General features: G+C 43.8%; 1 protein-coding gene across 1 annotated transcript in view; it reads right to left on the reverse strand.

The window, feature by feature from the left end:
* fndc3ba (fibronectin type III domain containing 3Ba) overlaps window positions 1-12,500 on the reverse strand; it is a 184,430-nt gene that overhangs the window by 41,651 nt on the left and 130,279 nt on the right. The window contains exons 16-20 of the mRNA XM_084043938.1: window positions 12,431-12,500; window positions 10,790-10,861; window positions 8,298-8,416; window positions 6,809-6,914; window positions 3,105-3,277 (exon numbers count right to left, since the gene is read on the reverse strand). The exon at window positions 12,431-12,500 is cut by the window's right edge and continues 66 nt beyond it. Of these exons, the coding sequence (XP_083900064.1) occupies window positions 3,105-3,277; window positions 6,809-6,914; window positions 8,298-8,416; window positions 10,790-10,861; window positions 12,431-12,500 (540 nt within the window). The remainder of the gene's footprint in view (window positions 1-3,104; window positions 3,278-6,808; window positions 6,915-8,297; window positions 8,417-10,789; window positions 10,862-12,430) is intronic.

A 12,500-nucleotide genomic window follows, 5' to 3' on the forward strand; every position in this document is an offset into this window, starting at 1 on the left:
GTGATTAAACCAGACAATGGCCACAATGGCCAGGTGTTCCTGCCAAAATGTGTCTCAAAAAAATGTCTCAAAGGTGTTCCACTTTGGCCCGGATCACTGGCCTAGCGGCAGTTTAGGCAGTAAAGTAGCCTGACAGCACGTCGCGGGTTCGAGTCCCGTTCCCGACGACCTTTGCTGCGTGTCTCTCCCTGTCTCCTGTCCATCTTCACTGAAAACTATCAATAAAGGCAGAAAAGCCAAGAACAAAAAAAAAATGGTTCCACTTTATTCAAAAACCTTAGTTTTGACATTTTCACTTTACTACCATTTGTATCAGAAATTGTCACCTTTTTTTAGATTCTCCTTTGCCGACATATGTTATTCAGCATGTTATTTACCAAGCGTGTTGTGCAGATAGCATGTTTAGGTAGACGCCAAGTTTGATAATTAGCTGGTAGATCAGTGGTTCTCAAACTTCTTCATGTCAAGGACCCCCAAATTGACACTTATTAGCCCGCGGACCCCCATTTGAAAAGATATGCCAGATATGACCCCCATAAGGGAATATTGTTTCGGCTCTAGCAGTGATTCTCAACCATTTTAATTTGAAGGACCCCCAGTTTGACATGCATTAGGGCTACGGACCCCCCATTTAATGGCATTTCTATCTCTGGGACCCCAGTTTATATTGTAAAATCAAGGTTAATTTAACTCTGAGAGTGTACAAATGGAACCAAATGGACCCGTTAGGGTCCATTTGGTTCCATTTGTACACTCTCAGAGTTACAGACCCATAAGGGTCCATTAGGTATCCATCATTTAGCTGGGGACCCCCTGGAATTCCCTCAAGGACCCCGGGGGGTCCCCGGACCCCACTTTGAGAACCAATGTCGTAGATACTTTGAAGGGCACGGTTGTTTTCTTTGCTCTCTAACTCCATTTACTCAGATCTCGCACGCAAGTCTGCTCAATTGCTATAAATTTGTAATTGATCTGGCTTTGAATTATTATCTCTCCACCGCCGTTGTTCCTTCACATAAAGTTTACTTTCCCCTCAGAGAAAAGAGAAGAAAAATGACACAGCATTATTGACCTTGGAGCTGATTTGGGAGAGGAACGTGGGCCGTGTGTGTGTCGGTGTGTTTGTTGTGATTGCATCAGAGACCTCCAAATGTCAACGGCAGGGAATCATTGTTTTCCAATCAAGTGTCTCTGTTTGACTCTTTAGTCTGGAGGATGAGGGTTTGTGTCTGTGCGTACGTGGTACTCAGTGGTGTAAAGTAACTAAGTACATTTACTCACGTACTGTACTTAAGTGCAATTTTGAGGTATTTGTACTTTACTTTAGTATTTCCAATTTCCCATACTTTTACTGCTACTCCACTACATCTCAGAGGCAAATGTTGTACTTTTACTCCACTACAATTATTTGAAAACTTTAGTTTACTTTGCAGATATAAATTATTACATTATAAAACATACATTAACCACTTCAGCCCTATTTTATACATAGGCTATTTGAAAATAGCCGATCTAAAAGCTCACAACGCGTCGCATCGCGGCGCGTTGTGAGCTTGTAGATCTGCTATTTTCAAACATTTTAGTACTTTTACTTTTGGTACTTTAAGTACATTTTGATACCAATACTTTTGTACTTTTACTCAAGTACATTTTGAATTCCGGACTTTTACTGAGTACTTCTACATTGCAGTCTTGATTACTTAAGTAAAACATTTGAGTACTTTTTCCAGTGGTGCATTCTGTGCAAGTGATAAATACTGTGAACCTTGTGGACACAGTCAAATCCTCAGCGTTCATTTATCCATATTGTAATTTGAAGTTAAATCAACACAGGTGGTTTACAGCAGGCGGCAACCTTTTTGACATCGAGTGTCATGTTTTCTATTGTCTTGATAGTCATCGTGCCATATCAACATTAATGACACCACATCAGAATGTTGTATTTCCAACAGATTTTGATTTCCCATATAGTGTACACACAGTAACAACCTCTTTTGAAATACTTTCTTTCCCATCAGGACATTCTAATGATCATTAGCCTCAGAGCAATAACCCACCTCCTACAGTAACTCGCAGACTCCCTCCCCAGTCAAGAGTTTGGAGTTTGAATGAACAGGTTGTAATTTGCATACAGATGTGAGATGTGAACATTTTATTTTAGCAAAAAAAAAATCCTCTCTCTCACTCTCTCTCATGCCTGTGATCACCCTTCCCTGTGCCAAAAGAAATGAGTTACTAGTTGCTTTGCAGATATAAATTATTACATTATAAAACATACATCAACCACTTTAGCCCTATTTTATACCTAGGCTATTTTCAAAATAGCCCAGGCTACCGTGCCTAAGGTAGCCTAGTGTACCCCTGGTTTACAGCGCAGCTAAACAATACATGCCCTGGATCCTCTTGTCTTGAATGTGTCCTCTGTACTGTGCGTGTGTGTGTGTGTGCGTGTGCGTGTGCGTGTGCGCGTGTGCGTGTGTGTCTGCTTGCTAACCAGCTGTGAGTGTCTGCTGCCTCCTCTCAGGGGCTAACCAACCAAAACCAATCAGAGTACAGCTAGAGTGCAGAACACTCACCGCATCTCTGTTTGGGTTGTCTGGGGCAAACTGCCCTGGGAACACTGTATGTACGTGTGTGTGTGTGTGTGTGTGTGTGTGTGTGTGTGTGTGTGTGTGTGTGTGTGTGTGTGTGTGTGTGTGTGTGTGTGTGTGTGTGTGCGTAATTGTTTTGTTTTTTATTGTCAGTGTTACTGAACATGTTCATAGTCCTCTCTGTGCTGATATTTAATGGCCCATAACACCCATTAACTGCCCACACAGTTCATTCTGTTTCAAAACAAATCCTAACATCTTATGGACACTTTTTTGGGGTTTTGTAGGCCAGCTGGCTATAGGTACAGCAAACAACTGTTGTTTCTCTGACCGTTTTTATGTCGTCTCCCAGGGCAACGGGGACAAACAGGATGTTCATGGCAGCTGTGTTATTGTATACAGCCTGAAACTTCGCCTATACAGTGTGTTTGTGTGTGTGCGCGTGTGCGCGTGTGTGCGTGTGTGTGTGTGTGTGCGTGTGCGTGTGCGTGTGCGTGTGCACGTGTGCCTTACCCCAGCCTCGTTGGCGGCCCGGAGACGGAAGCTGTACGTGGCTCCGGGTAGCAGACTACCCACGGTGCATTGCAGCTTGGTCCCGTGGTACAACTCGGCCGGCTCGGCGTCTCCCTCGCTCATCTCCAGGCTGAACACACACTCCTCACACACTCCCTCTGAGAGAGGAGAGTCTGGACGGGCGGAACGAGAGAGAGAGAGAGAGACAGAGAGAGAGAGAGAGAGAGAGAGAGAGAGAGAGAAAACACGAAGGGGAAGAAGGTGATGAGCAGTGGTGGAAAAAGAAAAAGTCCGGAATTCTAAATTTACTTGAGCAAAAGTACAAAAGTATTGGTATCAAAATGTACCTAAAGTACCAAAAGTAAAAGTACTAAAATGTTTGAAAATAGCAGATCTACAAGCTCACAACGTGTCGCAACGTTGTGAGCTTGTAGATTGGCTATTTTCAAATAGCCTAGGTATAAATTAGGACTAAAGTGGTTAATGTATGTTTTATAATGTAACACTTTATATCCGCAAAGTAACTAGTAACTAAAGTTTTCAAATAATTGTAGAGGAGTAAAAGTACAATATTTGCCTCTGAGATGTAGTGGAGTAGAAGTAAAAGTATAGACAATTGGAAATACTCCAGTAAACTAAAAGTACCTCAAAATTGTACTCAAGTACAGTACTTGAGTAAATGTACTTAGTTACTTTACACCACTGGTGATGAGAGAAGTTGAAAAAGAAAAAAAGAAGAGGAAAAAATAAAAATGAGAGAGGGAGAGAGAGAGAGAGAGAGAGAGAGAGAGAGAGAGTGGAACGAGGGGAGATGGAGGGAGACTGAAACCCGAACGCGCTGATCGACACGTTGCTAAACAAGCGCAATAATAACCCCGGCAACACCAGGCATGCGGAAAACGTTTCTTGTACTTAAGAATATTTTCTGAAGAACTAACAATAACTAGATGTTTTGACGATCATTATATCAGGTAAAAGTCTTGCAGGATATGGGGATTCGTGCCTTCGTTGTTGATCTATCCATCTATCTATTCCCCAAAGGTGGTGAATGTGAGATTAATGAGGAAGGGAGACAGAGAGCGAGAAAATGCCTGCAATGAATAATGTCTGACCTTCAAATCAGTCCACTAATGGTCCCAACGCTACCCCCAAACTAGCCTGATTGAAACACAGGCCCAGATGTATTTCACCGGGTTAAAGCGAGAGGTTCCTCCGCTTCTTTGATTTTTTTTTTTCACGTCAGTCCACATTTATCAAATTAACCCATTAACACATCCACTGCCAGGCCCGTAGTCCTACGGGCCGTTAAATCCAACCGTTAACTGCCGTTCCCGTAGTCCTACGGGGCGGGTGTTTTCCCATGTTAAATCGTGCAGGTGCAGATTCCGGATTTTTTTTGCACTTCCGGTTTCGAAGGGGGCGGACCGGAAACGAAATAATACTGTTTCCGGTTTTTGTCCCGCCTCCGTTTCCTGTCTAGCGATCAACTTTGGACGCCATTATCTCGGCTTGTTTGTTTTTCTCTCCGCATCCCCCATTGTAGCGTTTTGCTCTCGTTCTCCAAAACGGAGTGTCGGATCGCGGCACGGTTTTCAGCGTTTTGTTCGGTCGGGTCCCGTGTTTGTGTCGAACCAAATGAACGCGGATTTTAAACGGATTTAGCGGGGCCTATGACGGAATCAAAAAAACAAAAAAGGTAAGAAATAGCTTGGCACTACGATGGACGTTCTGAGATTAGCCGTTGGCAGTGGATGTGTTAAGACCTGAAGCAGACTCTACAAATGTCTTCTAAATGCCCAAATGTTTCTGAAAAACATGTTTCTATGTCAATGGTGCTCAAACCTTTTCATGTCAAGGACCCCCAAAATTATATGCTTTTGGCCGCGGACCCGCATCTCAAAATATGTTGTTCCAGGGACCCCCATCTCAAAATATGTTGTTCCAGGGACCCCCAGAAGCAAAGATGTGAGTTACAAATGTTCACTTTAAGTTTTAAGATGTGCAGATTTTCTCAACTTTTCAAAAATAGCAGATCTACAAGCTCGTAGCGCTACGAGCTTGTAGATCTGCTATCTTTGAATAGCCAAAAGTGTAAAATAATCAAAAAATGAATGACACAGATGCGTTCCATGTCTTTAATGGGTTAAATAACACAACTGGAGGCTTACGCCTGCCAACGCCAAAACGACTCTAATCAGCCGTAATGGGACAGCATTAGGTGAGGGTTGGGCTGGAATTAGGCTTTTAATGGGCTAAATTATGGACGGATTAGGGTTGAAAATATGGTTGCGTTATTGTTGGACAGCGGCACGCACTGAGCAGCCAGAGGTTGATGTGAGACCTCTAAGTGTTACTTGAAAAGCAGCCAAAAGCTCTCTCAAGCAAACAAAAACAACACAGCGTGTGTGTGTGTGCGCGCGCGTGTGCGTGTGCGTGTGTGTGTGTGTGTGTGTGTGTGTGTGTGTGTGTGTGTGTGTGTGAGAGACAGAGGGTGTATACTGTATGCCATTGATTCTTAAAGTGGGGGGGGGGGGGCGGGTCCCCAGCAAAAAAAAAATGTTAACACATTGAGTGCCAAAAATGGTCCGGACCGTTTTTGGCCCTTTTTTTTTTAACCCATTGAGACCTGAAGCCGATTCTACATGTCTCCTAAATCTCAGCAGTATTCTGAAAAACGTATGTTTCTATATCAGTGGTGCTTCATGTCAAGGACCCCCAAAATTATATGTATTTGGCCGCAGACCCCCATCAAAATATGTTGTTCCAGGGACCTCCAGAAGCAAAGATTTGAGTTAAAAATGTTCTCTTTAAAGATATATATATATTCAAAGATTTGCACACATTTTCACAACTTTTCAAAAATAGCAGATATACAAGCTCATAGCGCGGCACTCGGTGCCGCGCTATGAGCTTGTATATCTGCTATTTTTGAATAGCCAAAGTGTAAAATAATGCTTTTTAGCTCAAATCAAAAAATGAGACAGTTCCAGGTCTTAATGGGTTAATATATATTTTTCCCACGTGGGGGCGCTCTAACGAAACTTTGGGATCATCCAAGGCCGGATGTGGATCCATGTCAAAAATGCTTCCCGGTCGTCGGCTCCAATGTTAACTCCTTGACTAAAAGCTTAATATCTCCTATTTCTTTTTAACGTGGTGGAAGTGAGCCGTCTTCGATCGGCGATCACTCTGCAATGGAGGATCGCGTTAGAAATATTATTGTTCCAGGCGTTAGTCGGGACCCTCCGCCGTCTCGCACGCAGGCTTTGTTTACATGCGCGTCCTCGACCGGGGCTTCTACAGCACGAAACATATCAGCTTAAGTGGATGGAAGATATGCAGGCACTAGATGTACCCTATTTTAAGAAACCTCTGGCACACAATGTGTTCATAAAGCGCCACAATCATTTCAACCCCTTTATCCATATCGTATACTTTGGCTATTCATAGCAGATCTGCAAACTCATAGCGCGGCACCAAGTGCCGGCTATGAGGCCAAATACATATCATGATATTTTGGGGGGGGGGGCGACGGAAAACGGAAAACAGGAACGGAAAAGGAAAAGGAAAAGGAAACGGAAAAGGAAAACGGACACGGAACCGGAAAAAGTTCCAGAGAACCACTGCTGTATGCATGTGTGTGTGTGTGTGTGTGTGTGTGTGTGTGTGTGTGTGTGTGTGTGTTTGTGTTCATGCACACTCACCCCACTCTAACTGAACTTCCTTGTGTTTGGCTTTACCCACAATTCTGGGCGGCTGGCAGGGCCCTGGAGGGACACTTAACGTACGGACCGGAACACTGACAGTACACTGGGGAGCAGAGAGGAGCATGGGAAATGCAGTCAAATAACAAACGACCGATCAATCATCACAAAGGAATTTGATTATCAAGAGCAGGGGTGGGCAACTTTGACGATGGAGAGGGACACTATATGTACACACTCACTCACTCCAGAGGGCCACATTGCATATACTGTCGGGCTATGTTACACAAAAGTAGCAACAATAGCAGATCTACAAGCTCAAAACGCGTCGCGCTGCGACGTGTTTTGAGCTTGTAGATCTGCTATTGTTGCTACTTTTGAATTGGAATCCTAAATACATTTTTATTTCATTTCAAATGCATTTAGTTATACTTATGTTAACTTTATGAACTTAAATACAAATACATTGGACATTATCATATTTATATTTATTGCGAACGCGGAAGGAGGCGCGCCGAAGGCGCGCCTCCGCCCAAGTGGAGCTTACTATGACAGTCTGCTCGGCTTGTGTGTGTGTGTGTGTGTGTGTGTCTGTGTGCAGTGCACTGCCTGGGTGCGGCCGACAGAGTGCGCCAGAGTGCAGCTACAGTCAAAACACAAACACCCACACACCCACACACACACACACACACACAAAGTCCGTAAATACACAATATTTTCGAGCTGCGTTCGCTTCCAGCGTTTGCGCGTCTTACTTGTATTATTCTAGTCATTTAAGCTGCTAATATAGACCGAAGTAATTAAAGCGGGTCATGTTTGGAATTGTAACAGCTGAAATCAATACTATATCAGTATTTCGATATTAACCCGCGGGCCGCATTAAGTGAAGGTGGGGGCCGCATTGTTCCCCCCGGGCCGCCAGTTGCCCATGTATGTGTGTGTGTGTGTGTGTGTGTGTGTGTGTGTGTGTGTGTGCGCAGTGGTGGAAAAAGCACTAAAATGTTTTACTTAAGTAAAAGTATCAATACTGCAATGTAGAAGTACTCTGTTATAAGGAAAGAGTCCGGAATTTAGAAAATGTACTTGAGTAAAAGTACAAAAGTATTGGTATCAAAATGTACTTAAAAGTACCAAAAATAGCCGATCTTCAAGCTAATAATCTATATCTGCAAAGTAACTAGTAACTAAAGTTTTCAAACAATGGTAGTGGAGTAAAAGTACAATATTTGCCTCTGAGATGTAGTGGAGTACCTCAAAATTGTACTTAAGTACAGCACTTGAGTAAGTGTACTTAGATACTTAACATCACTGGGTCTACTTGTCTCTGAGGTTGTGTCCTCAAATGCCCACACTTCAAACTACAGGCTGTGTGTGTGTGTGTGTGTGTGTGTGTGTGTGTGTGTGTGTGTGTGTGTGTGTGTGTGTGTGTGTGTGTGTGTGTGTGTGTGTGTGTGTGTGTGTGTGTGTGTGTGCGTGCATGTGTCTTTACCGGGCTGTGTCCTCCTGTGCTGATGCTACACACGCGTAGACGGTAGGAGGTCCCGGGCGTCAGGCGCTCACAAACACACTCTGTCGCTGGACCACTGTACGCCACCTCCCACTGACTCGCTACAAACGTACGTACACGCACGCACACACACACACACACGCACACACACACGCACACGGAGGGAAACAGAGTGGTTAGACGACACTTCATAAAAGGCACATTTACCGTGTACATACTGTACGCGTTCTCCACCTAATTAACAGCTGTGCGCCGCATTGTGTCGCTCTTGGTTCCGTTGACGAGCGTACGCTGTAGGCGTCGGGTTATGTAAATGCATCGTTATGCCTGTGAAATGGCAGGGCGTTGGTATTTAAACACCTGCTCTGCGTTTCCCACAATGGTTCAGATTCGGCTTTCATTCTTTTCCTTTTTTTTTTTTTACCGTAATTATGTAACGCAGGGGTCTTCAACAGAGTTAGAGTTACTACAGGGGGGGGGCCGTCAAATCTTTGTGCAATTGGATTTTTTTTTTTTACATTAACCACTTTAACCCTATTACAAAAATAGCAGATCTACAAGCTCCCAACGCCTCGCGCTGCGAGGCGTTGGGAGCTTGTAGATCGGCTATTTTTAGCGAAGAGGTTTGGTGTTGGTCTATGAAATCTATGAAAATACATTTTTATACAGTATGTACTATGTAGTGGGGGGGTGGGGGGGTCCCTGCTTCATCTCTCTTTCAGCTAAGGGGGTCCTTGGGCTGAAAACGTTGAAGAAGACCCCTGATGTCACGTGTGTTCCCAACAACGACGGCATATTGCTGGAAATGCAGTTATTTAGCGAAACGTGGCAAACATCTGCAGGTGTCAGGCTGACGGCAGCTCCCCGGCCTGCAGGCAACGCCACTAAGATGTGAACGTTTAAGACCGAGGATACACACCAATGTCATGTGTTTTCATCTTAATTTTGTAATTTGTTATACTGTCTTAATGTAAGGTTTTTGTTATGGTTGTGTTGGTGTGGCTTTTTGGAAACGAGAGTAATTGTTAAGGGGGCGTGGGAGGGGGGTGGAGGGAGAGTATGTGTGTGTGTATGTATGAGAGTGTTTTGATGTTGACATTGTAAGTATAAAATTGATGAATAAACACATTGTTAAAACGCACGCAGGCGCACGCGCACACACACACACACACACACACACACACACACACACACACACACACACACACACACACACACACACACACACACACACACACACACACACACACACACACACACACACACACACACACACACACACACACACACACACACACACACTTTAATCATATGATGCATCAAAGTCAACAGTGAGATGCTCACAGGAACGGGAGATGGAGACAAGAGAGAGAAGAGACAGGAGAAAGGTGTGTGTGTGTGTGTGTGTGTGTGTGTGTGTGTGTGTGTGTGTGTGTGTGTGTGTGTGTGTGTGTGTGTGTGGGGGGGAGTTCTGGAATCAATGTTTGAGGAGTTCCAGTTAAAGACAATGACGTTTGCGGTACAAAGCGCAATCAGTCACGGCTCGGCACCTGCGTGAACTGGCCAGTTCTATATAATGATGCAAACCACAGTTTGGGGGCATTCTGTCGCAAGTGGTTGCAATTCCATGCGTTCGCGAATCATCGACGCGGACTGGGCTTTAGACTGACGGTGGAAAACGGAGACCACCGCCACTGTGGAGAACGGGCCTTTCGTCACTCAAAAGATGTACTTTTTGATGAGTAAATAAGGTACAGTATGTTTTTCTCTGCAGGCTCTTAACCGTGTCCCTGACAGAGCATTAGTACTAATGCACTTGACCAGAGCTAAGAGAGACGTAGAGAGAGAGAGGGGGGGGTGGGTTAACCCATTAAGACCGGGAACGCATCTGTGTGTCATTTCTAGATTTCCTTGGCTATTCAAAAATAGCAGATATACAAGCTCGTAGCGCGGCCGCGGCCGTGCTACGAGCTTGTGGATCTGCTATTTTTGAGGGAAAAGAAATCCTGAAAATGTGTGCAAATCTTTGAATATATATACACTTTTAACTCAAATCTTTGAATATATATACACTTTTAACTCAAATCTTTGCTTCTGGGGGGGGGGGGGGTCCCTGGAACAAAATATTTTGAGATGGGGGGGTCCGCGGCCAAATACACAATTATTTTGGGTGGTCCTTGACATGTTTTTATTTTTTAACCGTTACGATTTAGAAGACATTTGTAGAATCCCCAGAAGCAAAGATTTGAGTTACAAATGTTGGCTTTAAAAAATATATATATATATGTATTCGAACATGTGCACACATTTTCACCATTTATTTTGAAAAAATAGCAGATCTACAAGCTCGCAGCGCGACGCCGCTAAGAGCTTGTAGATCTGCTATTCTTTTGAATAGCCAAAGTATAAAGCAATGGTTTAAAGTGGTTTTAATGGGTTAGGGTGAAGCTATAGGGAAAGGGCAGAGCCTGTACCTTCAGAACATCCCTCGGAGATCTCCAGCAGGTATGTGAGCGCCTCTGAGCCGCCGTTGTCCTGGGGGGGGTCTGCAGGACAGAAGCATCGCACCATCGTCACATACAGGATGTGTGAATGTACTACAGCTGACTATGAACACTACTATATTAGATAGATGAATAATCAATACCTAAAAATATATATTATATTAATGTTTGACCCATTAAGACCTGAGGCGATTCTTAACACATCGGGTGCCGATCACGGTCTGAACCGTGTTTTCAGTCTTTTTGTTTTTTTCGTTTTTCTCCACGTGGGCGGGGCTAGAGCAGCTCTGGGAGTACCCATTGTATTCCTGAGAAGGAAGGGCCAGATAGATCACCGGAAACAAAAACATGGCTTCCATCCGCTTTCTGTCTATTTCCTTCTTTAAAAACGCCTATATCTCCGAATCTGTTTCCGGTGTGGAAAACCGGTCATGCGCGGTGCGCGATCCGTCCCCCTTGTAACTTGCGAGTGAAATGTTATCGATCCAGGCTGTAGCCAGGGTCATCGCTCAACATGAATGGATGCTTTTTTTTACGTGGATTTGCTCGTCGCGGAGTCTAGAGCTTTAAACAGTAAAGCGCAGTCAATGGGGAGAATGCTGGCACCCACGGTAAGTTGTTATGAAAAAATGCTGGCACCCGATGTGTTAACAATGTTTTCTAAATCCATTTTTTTGAAAAAAAAAATGTAATTTGAGTGCCGCGCTATGAGCTTGTAGATCTGCTATTTTTGAAAAATCTTTAAATAAACATTTTTTCAAAAAACTGTTAGGATTTAGAAAACATTTTTAAGAATCGCCTCAGGTCTTAATGGGTTAAAAAAAATAAGAAGCTAATTTACTTCCTGTTTATTTCCTGAGGGGAAATGCCTGTAGCTCCGTTCCTCTTGCTCCTCTTGCAAAAATAAGCCTCATGCAACTGGCCACAGCTACGCAATGGCTGTGTTGCATGGCTGTTCCGAGACTCCCGAGTCTCCTGAATTTTTCAAAGGTAGGCACTGGGTGACACTATTACACTATTACTCTGGCAGTTAAAGAGTGTTAATAAGAGGAACTTTCCTTTCTATCCATTTACTTTCTTTCTTTCTAAGAATTCTGTCCTACAATACCAAAGAGTACAGTAGCTTTATGAGCAGTGAAACGGGCACATTGCAGTTCATTGTAATTGCACTATTTCTCCGTTACTGGGGTGATTTCTGTGCCTAATTAAGGTTATAAACAATTCTGCATGACGAGTGGTGAAATTAAACTCAAGATGATGTATCTCTCGTACTGCTAAAATGAATGAATAACACAGTGTAAGTTTGGTGGCATTTAAGGGAATTGACTCTATTGACATCAAAGCTACAAACTCACAAAAGGTAATTATGACTTCTTTCTCATTCCAACCCACTGAATTAAATTGACCCAGTACAGTGGGAGTTACTGCGTTCCTGTGTGCTCCATGTTCATTGTTAGGCCCACTAGACATGTTTGGTTAATGCGTCAACGCTGGCCACTCTTGCGGTTGACGTTACATGTGATGATGATTCAGTGGTGGCCTTGTGAACTGGGTCGGCAGCAGGAGAAACATAAACATTTAGCATTCAATACAACAACAACAAGATTTTACCCCAGGTGACGGTGAAACCATAGGGGGTCGCTGCGGTGATGCAGGGTGTAGACGGGGGACCCGGTTTGTC

This window comes from Gymnoscopelus microlampas (assembly GCF_963454915.1).
Source record: "Gymnoscopelus microlampas genome assembly, chromosome: 20".
NCBI classification, from domain to species: Eukaryota; Metazoa; Chordata; class Actinopteri; order Myctophiformes; family Myctophidae; genus Gymnoscopelus; species Gymnoscopelus microlampas.